The sequence below is a fragment of the Enhydra lutris genome, unplaced genomic scaffold (assembly GCF_002288905.1).
Source record: "Enhydra lutris kenyoni isolate GAN:26980312 unplaced genomic scaffold, ASM228890v2 scaffoldscaffold94, whole genome shotgun sequence".
NCBI classification, from domain to species: domain Eukaryota; kingdom Metazoa; phylum Chordata; class Mammalia; order Carnivora; family Mustelidae; genus Enhydra; species Enhydra lutris.
In genome coordinates this window covers 1,768,743-1,793,058 of record NW_019154178.1, presented here as the reverse complement: position 1 = coordinate 1,793,058, position 24,316 = coordinate 1,768,743, and the positions used below count along the sequence as shown (strand labels likewise).

The following is a 24,316-nucleotide window of genomic DNA, read 5'->3' as shown; positions in this document are numbered from 1 at the left end:
TATTGGCCATGTATATATCATCTTTTGTGAAACATCTGTCCAAGCCTTTATTCACTTTTTAAAAAAAGATTCTATTTTATGGGGTTCCTGGGTGACTCAGCCATTAAGCGTATGCTTTTGGCTTGGGTCCTGATCTGGGAGTCCTGGGATCAGGCCCCACATCAGGCTCCCTGCTCAGTGGGAAGCCCGCTTCTCCCTCTCCCTCTCACCCAGCTTGTGTTCCTTCTCTCACTGTCTCTGTCTCTGTCAAATAAATAAATAAAATCTTTTTAAAAAATTCTACTTTATGGGGCACCTAGATGGCTCAGTTTTTGGACTTCTGCCTTTGGCTCAGGTTATGGTCTCAGGGTCCTGGGATTGAGCCCCGAATCAGGCTCCCTGCTAGGCAGGAAGCCTTCTTCTCCCTCTCCCATTCCCACTGCTTGTGCTCCCTCTCTCTGTGTGTCTCTATCTGTCAAATAAATAAATAAGGTCTTAAAAAATAATAAAAAAAAGGAAAAAAGTCTATTTTATTTATTTGACACAGAGAGAGAGAGAGAGCGCAAGCAGGGGTAGTGGCAGCTGGATCCCTTCTGAGCAAGGAGCCTGAGTGGGGCTCGATCCCAGGACCCTGGGTTCATGACCTGAGCTGAAGGCAGAGGCTTTAACCCACTGAGCCACCCAGGCACCCTATACTCATTAATCTTGCTAAACTCTCTCTTGTTTCTTGTTATTATATATTTTTTAATGGAATCCTCCTTTTTTTTTAATATTTTATTTATTTATTTGACAGACAGGAATCACAAGTAGGCAGAGAGGCAGGCAGAGAGAGAGAAGGAAGCGGGCTCCCTGATGAGGGGAGCCTGATGTGGGGCTGAGGCTCGGTCCCAGGACTCCTGGGATCATGACCTGAGCCAAAGGCAGAGGCTTTAACCCACTGAGCCATCCAGGTGCCCCTGTTATTACAATTTTTTAAAAGATTTTATTTAGGGCGCCTCATATCAGTGAGATCATATGATAATTGTCTTATGATAATTGTCTTTCTCTGACTTATTTCGCTTAGCATAATACCATCTAGTTCCAACCACGTCATTGCAAATGGCAAGATTTCATTTTTGATGGTTGCACAGTATTCCATTGTAGACATATACCACATCTTTATCCATTCATCTGTCGATGGACATCTATGGCCTGGTGCATTTTATTTATAGAAAGATTAATTAACTACCAATTCCATTTCTTTAATAGGACCATTCAGACTTTCTATTTCTTCTAGACTTAATTTTATTAAGTTATATATAGATACACATACACATTTCTATAAGGAATTTTGTTTGCATTTTCAAAATTGCTATCATCAGGACACCTGGGTGACTTGGTTGGTTAAGTGTCTGCCTTCAGCTCAGGTCATGATCCCAGAGTCCCAGGATCAAGTCCTACATCACCCAACGGGGAGTCTCTGACCCTGCCCTTCTCGTGCATGTCTTCCCTCTCTCTCACTCTTTCTCTCTCAAATAAATAAATAAAACCTTTTCTATTTTTAGAGAAAATTTTATATCACCATCACTCATCAATTATTAATTTTGAATCAAAAGCACTTAGTTTAATAAAAGTATAAATAAAATCTTTTAAAAAATTGCTATCATCAAGTTGAGGGCAGTCTTCTCCTGCTTTCCCTTTTTTTTTTTTTTTAAGATTTTATTTATTTGACAGAGAGAGAGATCACAAGTAGGCAGAGAGGCAGGTAGAGGTGGGGGGGGAAGCAGGCTCCCCACTGAGCAGAGAGCCCAATGCAGGGCCCAATCCCAGGACCCTGAGATCATGACCTGAGCCGAAGGGAGAGGCTTAACCCACTGAGCCCCCCAGGTACCCCTTCTCCTGCCTTTCCAATCACTGGGTCTGCCCCACATTCTTCCTCAGTTTGTCCCTTCCCTCAGTCTGCCCATCTTACTGGAGGTTTGTCTACAACTTTTGGCTTTATTGATCCTGTTTTGTGTTTACTGCTCTGTTGATTTCTGCCTTTTTAATTTTTTTTTTTAAGTAATCTTTCTGCCCAACATGAGGCTCAAACTCACCTCCCTGAGATCGTGATTCACATCCTTGGCCAAATGTGTCACCCAGATGCCCTGCTTTTCGCTTTTATCCATACTGTATCCTTTCTTCTGCTTTCTCTGAGCTTGTTCTGTTCTTTTTCTAACCTTTTGAAGTTGACCTAGTTCATTAATTTTCAGCTTTTAAAATTTTTTGATATAAACATTTTAAGGCTATAAATTCCTTCCAAAAAACTACTTTGGCCATTTCCACAAGTTTTGCTCTGTGGTTCTAAAGTATTTTCATTATTATTGTTATAAAATATCTTTTTAAAGATATTTTATGGTTTATTTTTATTTAATTTTTAAGATTTTATTTCATTTACTGTTGTTATAAAATATCTTTATTTTTAAGATTTTATTTTTAAGTACTCTGTACACCCAACATGTGGCTCCGAGATCATGACCTGAGCCAGAGGCAGATGCTTCACTTACTGAGTCCCCCAGGCGCTCCTAGTTTTACGTGTTTTAAACTTTATATGAATGTAATCATACAGGACATACCTTTTTTGTGTCTTGACTCTTTCCCTCACTGTTGTGCTTGTGAGATTCACCCTTATTGTTAGGCGAGCTGCAGCGTGTTTCGTTTTCTCTGTTGACAAGAACTTTGATGTGTTACACCCCGGGTTCCTTATCCTGTCCATTGGAAAGGGATTTCTGGCTTGTTTCCTGTGGTCTCTATGATACAGGTGATTTGAAATGTGTTGAAATTTGCCTTATGACCTGATACGTGACCAGTTTTTGTAATGCTTCATGTAGGCTTGAGAAAAACATTTATTGCCGAAGGGTTGTGTGTGTGGTTCATGAATGTTCCTGCTCCCTTTTGTCTTACCCCCAGGCTGTCTCAGTCGTGTCCTTTCCTTTTTATTACCTGCCTGGCCTCTATAGTTTGAGTCTGTCGTGTCTGGAAACCCTTTGGGGTACATTTTTTCTTTTTATTTATTTGACAGAGATCACAAGTAGGCAGAGAGGCAGGCAGAGAGAGAGGAGGAAGCAGGCTCCCCGCTGAGCAGAGAGCCCGATGCGGGGCTCGATCCCAGGACCCTGAGATCCTGACCTGAGCCGAAGGCAGAGGCTTAACCCACTGAGCCCCCCAGGCGCCCCTGGGGTACAATTTTCCTAAGTGATTCTCTGTGCTGGCTTGAGCTGCAGCAGAAGGCTGAAGGCTAAGTGGCAGGAATGACTTGCCAGGGATTCCCGGTGGAATGTCGCAATGTCGCAGATGTGGGGAGTACAGAGAGGGTGGGAGGCCTGAGGGTGTGAGGTAGGCCCTCTTCGGGAAAGTGGGAGCACGGAGAGCGGGAGTGGGATGAAGCCTGACCTCCTGTGGGGGTTCTCCACGTGATTCTAGGGTCAGAATTGCTGTCATCCGTCTGCTGGCGCTTTGGCCCACTCGGCCCCTGGCGTGCTCTCCAAGTCTGTATCCATGAATGGCATCAGTGGCCTCTTGGGATGCTCTGATCCAGCTGGTGAGTGGGGTGGAGAGCGAGGCCGCGCTGGCCCCTTCCCTCTTCCGTCTTGCCACCACCCCTCCGGTGCGGCCGGACGTTCCTGGGTTCCGTTTAACCACACACCCTTGGCAACACCAAAATGCCTCTGTTCCAGTGAGAGATCTGAATTCAGGACTTTGGCATTCTAAGACTCTCCTTCCAATGAGGGAGGACATAAGACAGATTGCGGCTCCCCAGCTCCCCCTGTCCCTGGAGAGGGAGGACACTTACCTGTGATGGACCTTGTCCTCAGGAGGACGCCCTGTGAGCTGGGAGCTGGGGTGAAAGCTCTGCTCTCTCCGTTCCCAGAAGCAGGAGTGAGACGTCCATCCTCCGCCCCTGCTCTGCAGAGCCCTCCCTCTCCGCTCAGTTCCCTGGTTTCTTGGTCCCTCAGCTCTGGTCCACTCAGACCCCAACTCCCTCCCTCCTCCCAAGCACTGGCCCCCAGGAACTGCTGCGGGAGCACCTGCAGCTTGGGAGCCTGACCTGGGTGGAGGGGGCGGGGGAGGCAGCCCCGGTGTCTTTGTCTGGCTTTAGCCAGACACCTCTCGCCTCCTTCTGTGTTGGCAGGGACCTTGCGCCAGTCCTCCGCTGCTGCCCTCAGCCAAAGGTAAGTTTGGGAGACCCGCAGCCCTTCAAAGGCCTTGCTGGAAGAGGGGTGATGGGCCTGGACCACGGATGTTGTAACTCCAAGGGTCTCTGCTTCCTGAAACGTCCCTCCCCTTAACATTTTTTTAAAAAGATATTTATTTAGACCAGGTGCATGTGAGTGGTGGGGAGGGGCAGAGGGAGAGGGAGAGGGAGAACCTCAAGCAGACTCTGCGCTGAGTGGGGAGCCGGATGGCGGCCTTGATCTTGCGACCCTGAGATCATGACCTGAGCCAGAATCAAGGGTGGGACACAACCTCTGAGCCACCCATGCTCCCCTCCCCTTAACATTTCTGTTCAAAACCCTCCAAATGTCCCTCTCTCTGAGCTGCCCAAGAATTCGCCCTCTTCTCATTCTTCAGCCAAGGAAGAGTTAGAAAGTTCCTAGCAACTCCATTGGATAGTAAGGCAATTAGGGAAAGACAAGTTGTATCCAGACCCCAGGCGGTCAGAGGAATAAGACAGCGGGACTCGTTCGCTGTTGTCACTGACAGAGTGCTGAGTGGGCAGATGGGCTGTTGGACCGTCCCACGGAGAGACGGTGGTCAAGGACCCCACGGACAGCTTTGGAGGCTCAGATCATTGACCAATGGGGAGTGGCTGGGGAGGGCAGGGGCTGCAGGCCTAGCTCAGGAATTGTGGTGGAGTCTGGGAAATTTTTGTGGCCATGAAAATCAGTGCATCGAATCAGCACCTGTCTCTTTGGCTCCTGCCACCCAAGCCAGGCCGGAGTGGCTTGGCCCTCCAGACAGTGCTGCCGAACCCGCTGGCCGTGGCCCTTTAAGATGCCGAGCTCTGATCCATGTCCTGAAGACCTCCGGCTGACACATCCTCCTGGCTCCGGGTTTGGGATTAGCTCATGGGATGGGGCTGATGAAATCCCAGGAAATCCACTCCTTATTGGCTTCAGGCCCAGAGGGCCTTTCCAGACACACAGAGGGTCGCACAGAGGCGCTTGTGTTTTGAGGCGAGCATGGAGCACGGCGCTCTGGAGAGCCCTCGCCCCGCATCAGCCCCTGGGGAGCAGAGCAAGAGGAGACTGAGTTAGGTAGGAGGGTAGGGGAGGAAGCCTGGAGTCCTCCTCACAGACAGAGGGGCCTGACCACATCTGTCTGCATCTGGGAAGTGGGGGTGGGCTGTGGGGTCTCTGTCTCCAGGCCCTCCAGGCTGTCCTCAGACCTCCAGGCCAAGGCGCCTGCGCTGGCCACCCGTCTCTCCGTCTCTCTGGGAGCAGCTTGCTTCTTTTCCCAGCTCCGTTTCCCTCTCTTCACCTCTCCTTCCCCACCCCCTCGCCCCCTGTAGCTGTAGCCAACTGGAACGGGGCTCTGGAAGCTGGACAGGATCCCCTCTGCAGCGCACCCTCAGCTTCCTCCTGGGCATGACCGGAAAGGCCAAGGTAGGAGACGCTGGGGAAGTAGGAGGCCTGGTCCTCCTTGCCCTCCCTGCACCCTTTCCTCCTCACCCCCTATCCTCTCCCCTCCCCAGCTTCCCGGGAGACAGACGCTCAGGGCAGTGGTTCACATGCTAGCTGTCCCAGACTCCCTCCCTGTATCCCAGGGCATCCGTCAGCTTTCCTGGGCTCTCCCCAGGCCTCCCCACTCAGCGGCCAGCTTTAGCTGTGGACAGCTGGAAGAGGGGAAGGGCAGAAGTTTCAGAGGCTGACGGGCGCCCAGCCCTCCCTCCCTCGAGGCCTCCCGTAGCTACCCAGGTGGACAGCAGAGATCTGAGCTGTTGGATATAATCATGATCGTAATTATAGCAAGCCTTTTTACTTCTTTGGAGAGTATTAGGGTTTGCAAAGTGCTTTTACACTTATAATTGTATGGGTGGATGCGGCAGTTGAAGGAGTTGAAACGAGACTACAGGCAGAGGGGCAGCCTGGGGAGTGTATGGTTTCGGGAGCACACGCACACCCGCGTGGTTCTGTCCCTAGGAAGGTGAAGGTGTTCTGCCCTCCCACTTCTTAGCACCGGGGTCTGTGAAGCCCTGGGCTCTGTAAAACCGGGAGCTCTCCCGCTCCTTGAATCCATTTCCACTTCCTTCATTTATGGGCAGAATGAGCCACCCCCTTTTCCTCTCCAGATGCCCCCCCCAAGTATGCAAGTACTTTCCAACCTGGGGCTGCTTCTGAGCATTGAGAGAAGCCCCAGCAGAAACACCCTCCTGTGCAGCTCCAAGAGCCTTGGGACTCTGACCCAGGAAAGTCGCTGGGCTCCCTGCCCCCCTCCTGCCCCCTTCCCCAGTCCAGGCTCACCCCTCTGCCAGCCTCAGGAATGTGTGTGCACCTCTCAGGGCCTCCCCCCTCCGCTGTCCCTCCCACTCTGGGCTCCGGACTGCAGTGAAGCAGGTAAACACGGGGGTGGGGCTGGAGAGAAGGCCAGCAGTGAGAGAGGAAGTGGCTTATTCCTTCCTAATTGACTAGAGTCATCATGTGGACAAAACACTTCTCCAGAGGTCATCTCATTTCGTTCTTACAACAAAGATAAGAATTTTAATCTCCATTTTGCAGACAAGATAACTTTAGGATCCCACAGTTATTAAGGGGCAGAGCTGTGTTGGGGACCCTGGGCTTTGACTCCACAGGCCTCTGTCAGCGAACCTCCCCTCACCTGCTCCTCCCCTCTCTTCCCTTCCACCATCTTGGGTTGGATGGCCCCTGGAATCAGTCAGGCCTCGGTCTTTCTGTCCTGGAATATACAAGGTCCAGAGCCACGGAAAGAACACACACACTCGTGGGCACTGTGGCTCTCAGGCCTGGGCGTCACTGGGACTCTGACTGTCCATCTCCTGGCCAACACCAGGACCCTGCCTGGGACGGCCTCCCCACCCATGAAGTGTACCGACCACATTTGTCAAGTTAAAGGAGCTATTTTATTCTATTTATTTTTAAATAAATAAAAGGGAAGGGAGGGGGAAAGAGAGGAGAGGGAAAGGGAATCTTGAGCACACTTCGCCCTGAGCAGGGAGCCCAATGCCAGGCTTGATCTCACCACTGGGAGACTGTGACCCCAACAGAAACCAAGAGTCGGAGTCTCCACGGACTACACCACCAGGTGCCCTTTAAGATTTTATTTGCAAGAAATCGTTACACCCAGAGTGGGTTTTGAACTCACAACCCCGAGATCAAGAGTCGTAAGCTCTGGGCGTGGCCACTTTAAGATTCTGGCCAAAATTAGGGTTGCCTTTTGTTTCAGGGTATCTGAAAAAATGATTTCTGAAAATCTGGGAAGTATCACTGGATAGGAGTGGGGTGGGGGTGGCTGGAGGGATTGGGATGCAAGTGGGGTGGTTTTGGAAGCTATCCTAGGGCTACAGAGGATGAATATTAAGTCAGGCAGCTGGCCTAGCTCAGCGAAAGTCCAGGTGTTTCTCAAGGTGGACAGGTTTCCTGTACCCACTCCCAAGCCCCTGCCACTCATTTCCTAATGGGAAAGGGCAGATATAGGGTGAGGGGCAGGCTGGGAGGCAAAGCCCACTGGAGATGGGGGTAGAGGCAGAAAAGGCTGGAACCTTAGGTCTGTTTCTTTCATGGAGACCTTCAGAGTCTGGGGCCTGAGAAGCTCTCAGACCGTGGGATTCTAGTCCTGGCCTCATGGTCCGCCCACTGGGTCCCCACACTGCAGCATATGGGCTTTTAAGATTCCATCCATAGCCTGTGGCACTCTCCCACCCCACGCCTGGGAGAAAAGCTGAGGTCCTGGCCCACCCCTGGTCTCTGGGCCCCTAGTGGGTGGAGCGGGAGGCCTGGATTCTGGCTTCTGGTTGTCTGGTTTTAAATTTAGTACATTCCTCAGCCCTGCCTGCTGATTGCGGGGAGGGTAAGTCTGGGGTTCCAGGCCAGGATGGCTGGTTGGGGGGAGTTCCTAGGGCCTTCCCATAAGGTCTCCCCCACAGGTGCAAGCCTGGAGGAGCCAGCCTCTCTGCTGACCCTGGGAAAGTCCTTTTCTGCTTTCTAATTTCCATCCAGCCTGGGCTGGGTCGTCCCCTCTCCTTGTGTCTGGCCTTGGCTGTGCGCGGATCCTAAAAGGTGGAATGGGTGAGGAAGACGGGGATGAAGGAGTTGTGAGGCAGGAGGCCGGCTAGAGGAGCAGTGTGGGGGTGGTGCTGGGGGGGTGAGGAGCCCAACCGGCTCAGCCTTAGTGAGACATGGAGCCCAAAATAGTGGCAGAGGCTAAAATTGGCACCTACAGGAGTGCTGAGTTGGGCTGGGAACCTGCTGCAGCCAGGGCGGGGCGGGGCGGGGCGGGGAGCCACAGGCTCTGGGCTGGGCCTCCTGTCCCTCCTCCCCTCACACCTGCGGGGGGCCAGAACCAGGCCGGATCGCGCGCGTAGGATGCTCTGTCCCAAGGCTCTCCAGAGATGGGGGAGCCTCAGGGACCAAGATGAACTCTGATGTGGAAGGTTATACTGGGCGGGGGAGGGGGGATCCCAGCATCGGGAAACTCAGCTAAGGTGGAGGTTTGTTCAGGCTTCCGCAAAGGGTCCCGAAAGAATGCCCCAGTCCACCCGGCCTCTTGCGGGGAGACGGGCCAGACCCCAACTGCTCCCGGCCGGGGGCGGGCCGGTGTCTAGTCCGCTGGCTCCGGCCTGAGTGACAGCGAAGGGAAGCGGGGTTAGACACGAAAGGACTTTCCCGGCCTCCCGGCACCCACGGAGAAGGGGGCGGGCCCGGGGGCGGGGCCCGGGGCGGGGCCGGCCCGGGGGCGGGGCCGGGAGCAGCCGCGGCGCGGGGCCGGGCGGGGCGGGGAGCTGGCGGGAGAGCTCTCGGGCGCGCACCCTCGCCTCCACGCCCGGTAAAGACCAGCCTTTCGCTTCCCCCGGCGTTCCCCGCCCTCCCCCTGCCCTGCCCCCAGCGGCGAGCGGGGCCTGGCGGCGCGGGCAGCGCGGGCGGCGGGGCTCCCTGCAGAGCGCGCGGGGCTCCGGCCGAGGTCGGCGCGGGCAGGGCGCGCGGGGGCCGACGGGGCGGCGGGAGGGCGGGCGGGCGGCGGGGCGAGCGGCGGCCCCCGCCCCCGGCCCGCAGGCAGGCTCGCGTTTGAGGAACTGCGCGGGGCCGCGCGCGCGAGCCGCCTTCCTGTCCCGGGACCGCCCGCCGCCGCCGCCCCGACCATGTCTCGGATCGAGTCGCTCACTCGCGCGCGGACCGAGCGGAGCCGGGAGCTGGCGAGCAAGGTGGGCTCGGGGCGGCCGGGCCGGGGTGGGGGGTGGGGGGGCGCCGGGGTCCCGGGGGGGGCGCACCGATCGCGCCGCGTCGCGCCCCCCCCCCCCCCCCCCCCCCCGCCCCGGCCGCCCGGGAAGAAAGTTGCTCGGGCAGGGGCCGGGCGGGAGGAGGGAGGCGCGCGTGTGGTCCGGCGGGCGCCCCTCGGCCCGGGAGCCCCGCGTCCCGCGGTCGCCGGCGTGGTCGGCCCCCTTTGTCCCCGCCATCCGGCGCAGGGCCCGGGAGGGCCGGTTTCCCGGTTCCTCCCCGCCTGCCCCGCCGCCGCCCCCCCCCCCCCGACAAGAGGCCGCCCCCCCCCCCCCCCCAAAATGGACTTCCCAGCTGTGATTCACTTCTCCCCTCGGGTGGGCGGGTGGCTGGGGTCGGGACGCGGAGGGACCGCGCACTTCCTCCCCGAGCCGTCACCCTCAGCCGCCGGGAGCAGAGGTCTTTGTGTCGCTGGGACCCTTTTCCTCCGCCCTTGCGGCCCTGAGCACACCTGCTTCTGGAACAGGGGGTCTCAGGTCCCCGTCCCTGTCTGGCCCGCCCGCTTCCGAGCCCCAGTTCTCCCGGCCCTGAAACCGCGCCCGCGGCACTTTGCCTCCAACCCTCCTCCTCTCCCCTCTCCTGTCTTCGTCTTGAGACCCATTCACCTACCACTTCAGAGCCTGGGCTGCAATTATCCTTGGCCCGCACTCCTCCCCAAGTGTCCTTTATTCCTTCTGTGTACCCTGGCGCTCTCTCAAAGGCCATGACCTCTGCACACCCCAGACCCCAGGAAGTGAGGTGGAGATGAGAAAGTTAGAGCTGGGAGCGCTGGCCCGCGGGCGGGGCCCCTCCCAGCTGCCGGACGAGCACACTGTACCCATTATCAGGAGGGCCAGGACCCCGCCAATGGCTGGTTTAATCTCCAGCCTCCCTCTGATCCCGGTGTCCTGCCCCGGGTCCCAGTCTGTGCTTGTCACCAGCACTGTTCTCCGGGAAAGGGGGCAGTACCCTTTGGGAGCCCAGGAAGATGGTGGAATGCCCTCCCCACACCTCCCTCCTAGCTCCTAGCCTGGCTGCCTATCTTGAGGCTGAGTTAGGAGGGGTTCCATCCTGGAACTTCTCCTTTAGGGGCTGGGATGAGCTTCTGCCAACAGGAAAGCAACCAGGGATTTGAGTAGGGCCTAAGACAGGAAGTGTGCTGGAGCAGGGGGTGGCCGCTGGGCTCCGGTTAGGCTCGGGCTCCGCTCCTCTCACCCCTGCCCCGGGCAGGCCCCAGTCCTGAAAGTCTGTTTATTTTTCGGCCGTTGGAGCTGAGACCCTGGAGTAAAGCCAGCGGGGGCAGAGAGGTTTTTTGAAACCACGGAAATTTGGTTCCACCCTAAAAAGGAAAGCCAAGAGGGAGCCGTTGGGGGCAGACCTGGAGAAGGGCTCTGAGAGGGTAGATACTGGGGTCTTTTTTCATGGGGAGGAGCTGGGGGGCCAGATACCTGGGTCCTCATGCCTTGTGTTTTTGGTGATGGGGGGACCAGGGCTCCCGAAGCTTGGCTCTTTCTGTCCTGGGCCGGCCCTGGTTTGGGGAGTGGGGGGTTGGGGAGGACCGAGTGGGTGGATCTGAGGGCAAAGCACCGCTGGAGGAGGCTGGAGGAGGGCGGCTGTCGGTTTGGGTTGGTCGGAAGGGGAGGGCCGCCTCCGGAAAGCTGTGGTTACAGAAGGGGGGAGTTGGTGCTTGGCCAACAAACCCTGGATCCCCTCTCCCCCTCCCCCAGCACACCAGCTGTCTCTTTTCTTTTTATACTGTGGTGGGAAGTGGAGGGGGGCCTGTTGGAAATGAGATTGTTTGAGGAAGATGGTCTCCCCTGGTACCTGTTTGGAAGGCTGGGTTAGACCAAGCCCTGAGCCCACACACCTGCCCCTTTCCTTGCCTGACACCCTGGAGCCTCCTTAGAGAAGGAGAAATGGGGGGGTGTACCCCTTCCCCCCATCCTCACCAAGGTGGACTGTGTGGCCCCTTCCCCACGCTTCTCGTCTTGTCACCCCTTCCTCTCCACTCCTCATTCTCTCTGCTCTGCTTCCTACCTTCCCAGGCCCAAACCCCATAGGTGCCTTTCCCTCTGGCCCCCTGCTCTTCCACCTCCTCCGCCAAATCCTAACCTTCATATCTCCCAGAACAAAGGGTCCTTTCCTGTCTAGGAGTGTGCAGGGGCCTCCAGGATGGTCCAGGAGGCTGGGGTCCCCGTGGAGTCTCCAGGACCCCAGCCCTGGAGCGTGCGGGGCAGGTGGAATGGGAGAGAGGGAGAGGCGATTTCTTTGTTCTGAGTAAGGAGAGGTGGCTGGCTTTGTGTGCAGGACGGACTGGGAGAGGCGCCGGAGCCAGAGAGGAGGGGTGGGTGAGCAGGGAGGGGCTGGCAGTTTTGCCAGAAAGTTTGGCAGGAATTGGGGGTCCCTAGGAGGTTGCAGCTTGTAGGGGCACAGGAAGAGGTGCTGGAGGTCATGGCGTTCTGGACAGAGCTGAGGGTGGGGCAAGTTCCAGAGTGCTGCAGGTGCGGGGGAGGGGGCGGTATTGTGTCTGGGGAAGGCTCCCCTCCCACCCCCCAGCAGAGGGCTGAGACAGGGACCTGAGCTCAGGCCTGGCTTCCCTGGGACCGACCTTGGATCCGGGAGGGGACAGGTGTGAATGTGTGACTCCCATGCGCGCATAGGACCTGTGTGTTGGGCGGTGTGTCTGTCTGTCCCCAGACGCTCCGGGTTACTGTTTCAAGCAGTGGTCACCAGATTTAGGGGTCCTGCTTTCTGGAAGTGTTTCCATTTTGAGTTCCTGTCTCCGGCGTGAGGGCCGTCTGGAGCCTGAGCGGGCAGATTGGTCAGGGCTCCCGGAGCCGGTGAGAGGAACGGCCAGAGGAGCTGGCCGGACCCTTCTGGTTTGTTTGTGTCTCTGGGGGCGGCAGTGTGGGCGGCCGCCGCCCCCTCCCGAGTCAGCGGCCTGCCCTGTGCCAGGAGGGCAGGGAGGCCTGGTGGCCATTGTTTGCCCGCACAAGCGCCCGTCTGTTTGCCTCCCCCCTCCCCTCCGCCTCTCTCTCCTGACCCGACAGGTGTGGCCGGGCAGGGGGCAGGCTGGGAGCCAGGAGGCCTGGGTCTCCGCTCCCCGTGGCCCGGGGCGCCCCTCTGGTGCTTGGCTGGTGCGCCTGCCCCATTGTCTGGGGCTCATCCTCGTTCATCCGGCGAGTGTTTAGTAAGTGCCTTTGTGCGCTCCGCGGGGCTTTTCGTCTCATTTCTGGCTTTGGCACTCGCGCCTCCAGTGGGCCACCTTCTCCCCGACCGCTGCCGTCACCTTGTTCCTGGAAGCCGGTGCAGAGCAGAGCCCGGCTGAGGCCATCCTGAGCCCGGGGACCCGCTTGTCTCCCCAGTTCCCGGCCCCGAGCTCCACCCTAGGACTCAGGGCCCTTCTCAGCCCACAGCCGCGCCCCAGCTGGTCAGGGGCTGGGCCACAGGTGATAAATCCCAGTGCAGCCCCAGCGGGCCCCAGGAGGAGCACAGAGGCCTCCCCATCTTGGGGAAGGGGCAGAGGGAGCACGGGTGACTCTGAGCCCTGCGAGCTGAGGCCATGGTGTGTTCGCCCCTGGTGGAGGAGCGGGCCCGCAGAGCTCCTGGGCCTTGCTGCAACGGGCGTGGACCCTCAGGGTGAGCTCTGGTGTCGCCTTCTTCACGTCTGTCACACACACAGGAGGCAGAGTGCTGCTGTCCCAGAGCTACAGTGCCCTCGGCCCTTCGCCCGAATTTCTCTGCCCGGTGTGACTGAGATCTAGAAGGACAATGGAGGGAAGCCTTGGGTTGGCCTCTTCTGGCCTCCGGAGGAAACCCCGCAGGGCCTAAGCTCGAAGGAAGCGGAGGAGGAGCAAGATGGGGAGACGGGGTGGGTTTTAATGGCACAGGGCGAGGGAGCTGCCGGGACCCCGTGTCCCTCATCTGTCCGTCCTCCCACCCGTCCGTCCTTCCCTTCAAGCGCCGTCGACTGCCTGCCGTATAGGCTGCGGGCCAGGGGCTTGGAGTGACCTCCTCACGGCCTCCGGGGCTGGACGCTGGCCGGGCAGCAAGGGGCTCGGAGTGCGGGGGGTGGCTAGGGTGGCTTGGCCATCATGCCCGTGTCTCACTGCAGGGGCTGGGCATGGAGCTGAAGGGCTGTGTCTGGCGGGTGGGCGGGTAGAGAGGAGACCGGTGGGACTATCTTAATGCCTGGAAGACAGTAGGACAGAACCAAACAGAGCCAAGCAAAGCCCACTCACTGCATCTCGGGAGCAGGGCCACACCACCCCCCCGCCCCCGGGGCCAGCCCTGCATCCTTCCACCCTCCGGGCCGGGTGCTGGGCAGCCACACTGCCTAGGACAATAGCACTAGGCAGTGCCAGGGCCGAGCAGCAGCTGAGCTGGGATGTGCCTGGGGGTCCCTCAGAGCGAGGCTGAGTGTGGGGAGCAGGGGAGGCTGGGCCCAGAGCACCAGGGCCTTCTGGGGCCATCGATGCCAGGGAGGAAAGGGCCTGGGATATTCCGTGCTCTGGCTGCCTGCCCCCTCCCTCCTCCTCCCACCTCTTTCCCAGGTGAGTCTCCAGGAGGCCCAAGGGCAGAGGCCGGAGGGCGGAGGGCAGTGAGAATGGGGACCTGGGGCGACCAGGACCCATCTCCAGCACCCCCTTCCGGAGTTCAGCCCGACCCAGATGTATTCTTCTGCCTGTTGGCTGGGTGCGCTGCTTTCCATGCAGACGCACTGACTGCTCAAAGTCATTTGTGTCCTAGAGAAGGCTGGGAGTGCCGGATAGGAGAGATGGGGTGTGGCAGTGAGGAGAGACCTTGGGACCTGGTCATTGAGGTCCCATGTCATTCAGAGGAGGATTTGATCTTCCAAGGAGCTATAATTTGGAGCAAGACAGATGGAAGTTAGACCAGAGGGAGAATTTTCTAGTCTGATAGGTGCTAGAGTGGGATGGAGGCCTCCAATGTTGGAGGGCTGGTGCTGGAAGGCTGGGCTTCCCTAACCCGTCTTGGGGGAGGGGAAGGGAGAGAGAGGGGCCGCCTGGGCTGTAGTGAAGCCACTGGGGGAGGAGGTGAGAAGGGGAAGGCTGAGGGGAGGGGAGGTGACTCGGAAATAGGAAGAGGAGGAGGAGGGGAGAACTAAGTGAGGAGAGACATGCAGACCCCCAGGCTCTGCCTGTCAGCAGATGGAGCCTGGGGAGAGGGGACCCCTGGCCCCGGAGACCTCAGGGCACTGTGGCCCAGTGCCCTCCGGCCCCCTACGCTGTTGACTCAGCTCCTGCACACTTCCCCTTTCTGCCCGGAGCGCGAGAGCCCTGCAGAGAGCCCTCCTCTCACCAGCCCGGTGTGGTTTCCCTTCCAGCCTCTCAGCTGCTCTGGTGTGGGAGCCAAGTCGGGCACAAGCCTAGGGCTCTCGCAGGGCCTCAGCCAGTGTCCCCCAGCCTGGGGTGCCTGCTCTCAGCGTCGGCCACCTGGACCCCACTCCGTTCCTAGGAAGCTCAGAAGTCTGGGGAGCGGGGAGTGTTCTTGACAGCCCGGTGCTGTTCACTGCCCTGGTGGGGGGGGGGGGCATCAGGGGTCCGAGGTGACCGAGGAAGGTCCTGGAATAGGTGGGAAGAAAGGCGTCCCACTCAGCCTCTTGGGGACAGAGAAGGGGGGAAATGACTTGACCTGCAGCTGCTGGGGCAGTAGGGTTGGGGACCCCTGGCCTCTCTGAGCCTGAAGAAGGGCGTAGCGGGCAGAGGGCAGAGGCCAGAAAGGACTGCGGTGGGAGCCCAGTGAGCAGAGGGAGCAGGAGACGGGGGAGGTCAGTTTCCGAGAGGCGAGCAGAAGGAATAAAAGTCAGACTTCCTGCCGGAAGGAAGGAGACCCGTGGGCTGCGTTTCCTTCCTCAAAGAGCCCAGAGCCAGGCTCCGGCCTCCCACAGGGGCCCTGGTGGTTTGGGGTCCAACCTCGGGGGTGGGGGCGGCCACAGAGGCTCTGGAGGGGCTCTTCTGGCGCCACCCCCCCCCCCCCCCCCCCCCCCCCCCGTTGTGGCGGAGGAGCCCGCAGCTCCAGCCCCCGTTGTCATGGTTATTTGAGCAGCCAACTCCCCTAGATCGGGGAGCGCTGGTGAGCTGGCACCCTCTGCTTGGCCCGCTCTCCCCTCCTCTCTGCGCATCTCCCCCAGCTCAGAGGAGAGCGCACAGCGCACCGCACCGCAGCGGGGGCGCTAGGCCTGGGAGGTGCAGGGAGGACGCGGGCCGGCCTCCGAGCCTCCGGGGACATGAGCGGCCACAGGAGGCAGCCTAGCCGCCGGGGCCAGGTAGGTTGAGGGCGGCTGGGCTCCTCAGGGCTGGCCGGGGCCCTCACAGATGGTCGGCGGCCTCTGGCGCCCTGTGGCGGGCCCTTCTTCGGGAAGTGGTGTCTTTGCAGCATCGCTCCCTGGTCTCTGCCCTCCGCCCGTCTCTGGGCGCCCCAGGCGCCTGGCACCATCAGCCTCACTGCCTGTCTCTCTCTGCCCCTTCCACAGACCCGGGAAAAGGAGAAGATGAAGGAAGCCAAGGACGCCCGCTACACCAACGGGCATCTCTTCACCACCATCTCAGTCTCGGGCATGACCATGTGCTATGCTTGTAACAAGAGCATCACGGCCAAGGAGGCCCTCATCTGCCCCAGTAAGTTGCCTGGATCTGACTCACTGCCCGCTGACCCTCACCTTGCTCTCTGTCCTTTCTGCGCTGGATCCATAGGGTTACTCTCTCAGAGCCCCAGTGGGGCCCTGGGCAACATGCCTGACCCCTCGCCCCCCTTGCCTCCCTCCGCGGGGTACAAGCAGGGCTGTGGGAGTCGGGAGAGGGGAGGCTGGGGGGGGGCCCCATGCAGCTGTTGTCCACTGGGTGTCCCCCGGGTGTCCCCTGGCTCTCCGAGCAGCTGCTGAGGGTTAGGGGAACTGCTTGGAGAAGGATCAGGAATGTCCTGCTGTGCGGGGAGCTGGGCAGGGTGGGATGTGGGGGGTGGGGAGGTGGCTGGCCACAGCCTTGCACCTGCTTCTGCCTGTCTTCCAGGGCAGATCTGCAAGGTCAGGACTCGAGGGTCCCCTTTCCCCTCCCTTTCTCTTGACTGGGTGGAGGCTGAAATTTTTCGTCCCTGCAGTCTGAAGTAGAGGACAGGATCAGGGCCCCGTGTCTCAGATTTCCAGTGTGACCCGATAGAGCATGAGAAAGGGAAAATAGCAGGAGAGTGTGTGTTGGGGGATAGAGGTTAGAACTCCCAACCTTCGCCCACATCTGAGGCGGGCCAGGGCACTCGTCCTTCCCCAGGGTGCCGGGATGCCTGCACAGAAGGCTCCTTTCCCCCCTAGTTTATGGCCCAGCTGCCTCTGGCCGGGGCACTGCTGGGTTTCCAAGCTGCTGATGGCAGGCCTGGGGCCCCAGCTCTCGGTCCCTTTGCAGCTGGAGAGCCATCTCAGAGTTAGGAGGTTGAGGAGGGAACCCCCAGTCTCGATCCCCCTAGACCTGACAGAGTTCCCCACTGGCAAGCTTGTTGCCAGGGGAACTGGGGAAGCAGGCGGCAAGCGCTATTTTGAGAGCAGGTGGAAAGCGGAGGTTTGATCCAGAGACACTGGGTGCTGGGGGTAGAAGAAGGGAGCTCTAGGGGAGTGGGGCAGCCCCAGCCCCCTCCTGTCCTCCCCCCACCCCATCCCGCTTGCCTTGTATTTGTGGAAGTGAGCCTGCTGCTGGGTATTGTCTGCGGGAGCCACAGTTTCCTGTGTTGTTGGATACGGCAAAGGGAGCAGGAGAGGGCAGAGGCACATTGAGGACAGGGACAGCGAGCGGTCCCACTGCCAGGGCCCAGCCACTCTTCCTCTCCTGCCCCATGGCAGACAGAGTGTGGGGACCGTGGGTTCCCTGGACCTGGAAGTGGGGGGAAGGTAGGGGTCAGAGAGGAACTACGGGGAAGGGGGCCGGCTTTTGGGGGGCGTGGGACAGGGTCTGTCCCCACTCTGGCACCGGGGCCAGCAGTCTGTGAATTGCTAGGGCCATGGGCGCACGCGTGGCACAGCAGCAGCGGCCTGGTGTCGGAACTCAACCAGGCCGGGGTTTCGGTCCTGACTGTGCCACTGGCTGCCTGAGCTCTGGCTGGGGGCTCTGACCTCTCCGGGTGGCGGGCCCCTCTCTGTGAAATGACGATCCTTGACTCTACCCCAAAGGGTTGTTAGGATCAAGTAAACATGGGCCACGTGCTGGGAGCTCCGGGGGTGCGAGCCGCCCCCTGCCCCTGGCCCCCACCCCAGCTGCTCTGTGCCTGGTTCTGTCCTGTGGGCGTCCTCTCCCATCTGTCACTCTAAGCCACCCCTGTGCTCCTTGAGCTCGTCTCTGGCAGCCAGGAACCCCTTCTTCCCTCCTGGGCCACCCTGCAGGTCACCTTGGGGTCAGGATGGCCACCTGGGCCACTCGCCTGCTTTCCCGCTGGAAGGAGGGGGGAGGAGGAGGTGTGGGGAGCGTCGGGTCTGGCAGTGGCTGGAAGGCCTGAGAAGAGGGGCGTCAGCAACTGTGTGGCTCGGGGGGCGGGGGAAGGGGGGGAGGGGAGCCAGGTGTCTGGATGCGGGCATGGCCCCCCTCCGCCACCCCTCACCCTCTCTGCCCCACCCCCCAGCCTGCAATGTGACTATCCACAACCGCTGTAAAGACGCGCTCGCCAACTGCACCAAGGTCAAACAAAAGGTGAGATGGAGGGCAGCGGGCTGGGGAGAGGGTCGTGTGTGCGCCCTTCCCGTTCACTCCTCCCCTGTGCTCACCGTGGGGCAGCCCGCACCCTGCGCTCCAGGCCTTGGGCCCTGTGCAGCCAGCCTGCTGCTCTGGACGCAGCCCTGGCGCTGGGCTCAGTGTCCCTCATGCCCAGGATCACTGTGCCCTGAGGGGCCAGCCACCCAGCTCCTGCCCAAGCCTGTGGGGGTGACCCTTGGTGACAGCTGTCCCCGGTGTCTTTCTTTCACTCTGTCCCGCAGCAACAGAAAGCCGCCCTGTTGAAGAACAACACTGCCTTGCAGTCTGTCTCCCTTCGCAGTAAGAGTGAGTCGTGGGGGCACACAGGACACCCGTGCAGGACCCCCCTCCATGGGACCCCAGGCCTCTCTCAGCCTGCGGGCTCTGCTGCCCCCCACAGTCATTCCTCGGACGGTACCCTCCTCCCCTCGGTTGGACGTGGGCGGTGGCCCAGTAGGGATGTCCAGCCTCTCGGACTGAGGAGCAGGGCAGGAGTCTCACCAGGAGGAGGCTCAGGTTGGCTGGTTGTCTGAGCACGCGTCCCGCACTCGGGAGCGTTGCTGGCGGCCGCCCAGCGCGTCAGGCAACTTTGGTGCCGCAGAAAGAGCAGGGTCCGGTGCCTGCCCCGCTGAGCGCCCCTGGACGAGTCCCCTGACCTCCTGAGCCTCAGTGTGCCTTAGGCTTGTTTTGGGGATGAGATGAGCCAGGACATATGTTAGGAATAGTGCCCAGGTGTCCCCCAACCTTTCCTGGACTGGGGGCTGGGCGGGGGATGGGGTGGCGGAGGAGGCCTCATTTCTAGTCCACTAACCTGGGAGGCCTGGGTTCCGGGAAGCAGCAGTGATGACGTTCGGCCGCTCGCTGTCCCCCCTCCAGCCACGCCCCGGGAGCGGCCGAGCTCTGCCATTTACCCCTCGGACAGCTTCCGGCAATCCCTGCTCGGTTCCCGCCGCGGCCGCTCCTCCTTGTCGCTGGCCAAGAGTGTCTCCACCACCAACATCGCTGGGTGCGCCCCTGCTTGGGGAAGGGACAGCCGGGCGGGGGCGTGGAGGGTGGAAGTGGGGACCTGGAGGCCTGCAAGGGCGGTCCCTCCCGGCCCTGAGCTCGGGGCCGTAGACCGGGAAGGAGGACTCAGGGTGCCTGCCCCTCAGACCCCAGCCCTGTTTCCCCATCTGGGGAGGAGGGCTCCGTCCCCCAAGTCGGGGTGACGCAGACCCTGTCGCCTCAGACACTTCAACGAAGAGTCCCCCTTGGGGCTGCGGCGGATCCTGTCCCAGTCCACGGACTCCCTCAACATGCGGAACCGGACCCTGTCCGTGGAGTCCCTCATTGACGAAGGTGACAGCTGGCCCGGGCAGGCCTGCGGGGGGCGGGGCCCAGCGAGGGGGATCAGGCTCAGCGTGGGCCCTGCTGACATCCAGGTGCAGAGGTGATCTACAGTGAGCTGATGAGTGACTTTGAGACAGACGAGAGGGACTTCACAGCTGACTCGTGGAGCTTGGCCGTGGACAGCGGCTTCTTGCAGCAGCAGAAGAAGGAGGTGATGAAGCAGCAGGACGTCATCTACGGTGAGCCCAGGCCGCCAGGATCCTCTTGCTGACCAGGGGTTGTCCACGACCTTCCTCCAGCCGGTGGTCCCCCCCAGGGCCCCGTTAGCCCCCAGACCCCCCAGACCCTTGCCTCTAGCCCCTGCATTGCCGTAAGGCTCCCACCTTTGGGGGCTCTTGGTCTCCCAGGCCCATCTTTACTCCTTCCTTCGAGTCGGTTCTCCACTGTTGCCCCAGTCTGGTTCCACCCCTGGCGCCACGCTGGGGACCCGTGGCTCTTGCCCCAAATAGCTTATGGCCTGAGATGACGGGGCATAAAGGGAAAACACGGTTAAAGAAACACTCAGACCATGCCAGTGCAGAATGTCACCATGGAGGGGGCCTGGGAAACCTCCCACCAGGCCCCCGGTCCCCAGCCTGGGCCCTGCCCATGCGGCCTGGCCTAGGTGTGGGGTCTGATGAGCCGTTGCCCCGCAGAGCTCATCCAGACGGAGCTGCACCACGTGCGGACACTGAAGATCATGACGCGGCTGTTCCGCACGGGCATGCTGGAGGAGCTGCAGCTCGAGCCCGGCGTGGTGCAGGGGCTGTTCCCCTGCGTGGACGAGCTCAGCGACATCCACACGCGCTTCCTCAGCCGGTTGCTGGAACGCCGCCGGCAGTCCCTGTGCTCCGGCAGTACCCGCAACTTCGTCATCCACCGCTTGGGTGACCTGCTCATCAGCCAGGTGGGCAGGGCCGCGGCCAGCCGGCGGGCGGGAGGCCAGAGCGAGGCCGGGGACTAGGCCGGGGACTAGGCCGTGGCTTTGCGGACCCGCTGAGCTGGCCTGCCCGCCCCCAGTTCTCAGGTCCCAGCGCTGAGCAGATGCGGAAGACCTACTCCGAGTTCTGCAGCCGCCACACCAAGGCCTTAAAGCTCTACAAGGAGCTGTGTGCGCGCGACAAGCGGTTCCAGCAGTTCATCCGGGTGAGCGGACCCGGCGCCCCGAGCCGACCCCGCGGCCCGAACCCCGCCTGCCCATTTTGGGGGCCATGGCGCGCTGCTGCTGGCTCAGCCGGTTCCCACCAGCCCTGTGTCGCGTGTCGGCGATAGCCCCCTCCCCCACCAGCGATAATCCCTGTTCACTTCTTGGTCTGGTTGGTCCTCATCCTCAACCCAGGGCGGGGCGCTCCCCATTCCCAGACACAGTCACCTAAGGCCGTGGGAGGTCACCGGTGCTTGGGCTCCAAGGGCTCCAAGGGCGTGTTCTTGGACCCCCCTCCGCGCGCGCCAGCCCTGAGCCCCGCCTGTGCCCTTGCAGAAGGTGACGCGGTCCGCGGTGCTGAAGCGGCATGGGGTGCAGGAGTGCATCCTGTTGGTGACCCAGCGTGTCACCAAGTACCCGGTGCTCATCAGCCGCATCCTGCAGCACTCCCACGGTGAGGGCGGGCTCCCCGGTGACCCAGGTCGGGGCGGGCGGGGCACCGACTGGCTGCGCCTAATGCCACCCCCACGCAGGGCCCGAGGAGGAACGCCAGGACCTGACCACTGCCCTGGGGCTGGTGAAGGAGCTGCTGTCCAACGTGGACCAGGATGTGCACGAGCTGGAGAAGGGAGCCCGCCTGCAGGAGATCTACCACCGCATGGACCCGCGGGCGCAGGCCCCGGTGCCCGGCAAGGGCCCATTCGGCCGGGAGGAGCTCCTGCGACGCAGACTCATCCACGACGGCTGCCTGCTGTGGAAGACGGCGACCGGCCGCTTCAAAGGTGAGCGCGTGGCGGGCGGAGGCTGAGTGGCTTGTGGGGAGGAGGGGCCTCCAGCCTGAGCGACTTGTCTGCGCAGGGGGCCATCTGGGGAGATGCGGTCTGGGGGGCCGGCAGCAAAGTCCAAATCCCGTATTTCCGCCCGTGGGTCCACACGGGGCTTCCCTGCCAGGATGGGCCCCTGCGTGCCCAGAGAGCTACCGGTTTGACGAGACAGAGAATCTCCACGATGGGGGTGGGGGGGTGAGAGTGGGGCACCTAGCAGGGCTCCAGAATGGGCATCGGAGAGACAGCCAGGAAGGCCCGGGCAGGAAGCTGAGCCAGAGGCGTACAGGAGGGACGGAGAAGACAGAGCAGAGGGGACTGGGGTGGGGGGGCACAGTTTCCTATCCTCGTCCCCCAGCCCTGCTGGCCCCGGCTTTCCCACCTAGAGCAAGGCCAAGAGAGCAGCAGGCCTCGGCTTTGGGTGTAAGCCTGCCTGAGCGCCGTCCGCTGCCATGAAATCCCCTCTCCATGGGCTGGGGGATGGCAGTGCTTACCGGTCCCTTCCTTCATCCCTTTCTCTCTTTCCCATCCCTCCCACGCAGCAGCTAAGAATATAAACCGCGGGGGTTAAAAATAGCAAGGCTGGAGAGCTTTATTTCTGAAGCATTTAGCAAAAGCCCTCCCCTCTGTGTGCCCACAGTTTAGTAAGCTCTCCAAGGACAGCGGGTGAGCATGTGTTCTCTTGACTGTGACCTCTGAGTTCTAGGGACTTGACCTTTAGTTCCCCCCCCCACCAGTGTTCAGGTGGGGACCTCAGGATCAGCGCAGCTGGAGGGTTGGGCAGAGAAGGGCGGTGAAGGAGGCTGTGGGGTCCAGGGAGGTGGGGTTACTCAGCTGTGGGAGGGAGGGATGGGAAGCCCGATCAGCTTCGGGCAGAGGGATTTCAGGGCGCACAGCTGGAAAGCTCTCCCATTAGCTGCAAGGTGGGGAAGCCCCTCCTGCTCTGGGAATGCTTTGGACCCTCACAAAAATTTTGCACCCTCTCACCGGGAGAGATACATGTGCGTGTCGTATTCCTGTGTAAAAATACGCCACCTCGGGAGGTTTGCAGAACCTCCGCGACCTGGCAGTGGACTTGCTTGGGGTCTCTAGTCCCCAGGTGAATCAACCAGCCTCGGCTGGGTGAAGAGAGTTTTCCTCCGATGCACTGGTGACCCCTTCCCGGCTTCTCGAGCCGATATGCTCTTCAAGCTTGTAGGAAGGGCACATTTCCCCCTAGCATTTCCGAGCTGGAAAAACGGGCAGGTGGGAGGCTGCAGAGGGAGGATGAAGCAGCCCAAGGGGGGAGAGGCCAGGAAGGGAGTTGTCGGGGCCCCCGAGAAGGAGGCCAGCTGCTGCCCAGGCCTCTGACGCTGCCCGCTCTCCCTTCAGACGTCCTAATGCTGCTGATGACGGACGTGCTGCTGTTCCTGCAGGAGAAGGACCAGAAGTACATCTTTCCTGCCCTGGTGAGCTCTTCCTCCTCCTCCTCTCTCACCACAGACAGGGGTCACAGGCCCTTCTTCCTTTCCTACCCAGGCCGGAATCCCCCAGAGCCCAACAGTCAGGATTGTAATTATTACTATAGTATCGTGAAGAGTAAAAACAGCTAATACCGTGCACGGACACTTACATGCTGTGGGGAAGGTCTGGCATGATCCCTTTTTCGTAGACGAGAAAAGTTAAACCCTAAAGGTGTTTGGGGCTTTTTTCCCCGAGTTTATTTATTTATTTATGTTGTTATTATTATTTTTAAAGACTTCATTTACTCATTTGAGAGAGAGAGATCAAGAGCAGGGGAGCAGCAGAGGCAGAGGGAGAAGCTGGCTCCCTGCTGGGCAGGGAACGGGATACAGGGCTTGATCTCAGGACCCTAGATCATGACCTGCGCTGAAGGCAAATGCTTAAATGACTGAGCCACCCAGGCGCCCCTGAGTTTATTTATTTTTTAGTAATCTCTACCCCCAACATGGAGCTTGAACCCACAACCCCAAGATCAAGAGTCACACAGTCCCCCGCCTGAGCCGGCCAGGTGCCCCAATAAACCCTAATGTCAATGAATTTGTCAGAGGTTACGTGTGCTGCCAAGTGCCCTCTGGCCGTGCCAAAGCTGGGGCTCTGGAGTCCCTCAGGTACTGCAGAAAGACCGATGACCAGAGACCCCAGGTCAGGGTTCCCAGGCTGAGTCCTTCCTTTCTGACCATCAGGACAAGCCCTCTGTGGTATCGCTGCAGAATCTGATTGTGCGGGACATCGCCAATCAGGAGAAAGGGATGTTCCTGATCAGCGCCGCACCCCCTGAGATGTATGAGGTCCACACAGCGTCCCGGGATGACCGGAGCACCTGGATCCGCGTCATTCAGCAGAGTGTGCGCGTGTGAGTGTGCGCGTGGCCTCCGGGATCCCGCAGCTTCGGGCCTGGCCACAGCACTCCCTAGGGGAAGAACCCAGGGTTCAGAGGGGGAGAAGCACGGGGGCCCCGGGGCAGGAAAGGTCATCTGTGCCGTCACACTGAGTGTGTCTTGTGCCATGACACCTCCAAGAGCTTCTTGGGAGTGGGAGTCCCGCAGTGTCCCACCTGCTGGCTGGCAGGACGCCCACAGGGACAGGAGCACCTGTGGCTGCAGCAGTGGACTGTTGCTGGGACTGTATTGCATTTCACCTTTATTTTCTAAAAACAATTGGAAAAGGAAACGAAGTCCCTGAGACTAGAGCCCAACCCCACACAATCGAGGCAAGAAGGAAACTGTCCCGTGTGCTGAGGCTGCAGACTTCCAGCTTCCGGGGGACACGCGGGGGATTTGAGGCCCTCGATGGTGCCTCTTTGTAAACTGTGTGCGA

At 60.0% G+C, this 24,316-nt stretch overlaps 1 protein-coding gene across 1 annotated transcript in view; it reads left to right on the top strand.

The window, feature by feature from the left end:
- LOC111138883 (Rho/Rac guanine nucleotide exchange factor 2) overlaps positions 1 to 24,316 on the top strand; it is a 35,884-nt gene that overhangs the window by 5,377 nt on the left and 6,191 nt on the right. Inside the window, 15 exon segments of the mRNA XM_022490824.1 lie at positions 3,421 to 3,538; positions 4,130 to 4,169; positions 5,510 to 5,603; positions 15,925 to 16,069; positions 18,051 to 18,118; positions 18,403 to 18,466; positions 19,037 to 19,166; positions 19,389 to 19,498; positions 19,582 to 19,728; positions 20,185 to 20,435; positions 20,549 to 20,674; positions 21,009 to 21,126; positions 21,206 to 21,454; positions 22,868 to 22,944; positions 23,683 to 23,852. Coding sequence (XP_022346532.1) covers positions 3,496 to 3,538; positions 4,130 to 4,169; positions 5,510 to 5,603; positions 15,925 to 16,069; positions 18,051 to 18,118; positions 18,403 to 18,466; positions 19,037 to 19,166; positions 19,389 to 19,498; positions 19,582 to 19,728; positions 20,185 to 20,435; positions 20,549 to 20,674; positions 21,009 to 21,126; positions 21,206 to 21,454; positions 22,868 to 22,944; positions 23,683 to 23,852 — 1,832 coding nt within the window. The 5' untranslated portion in view covers positions 3,421 to 3,495.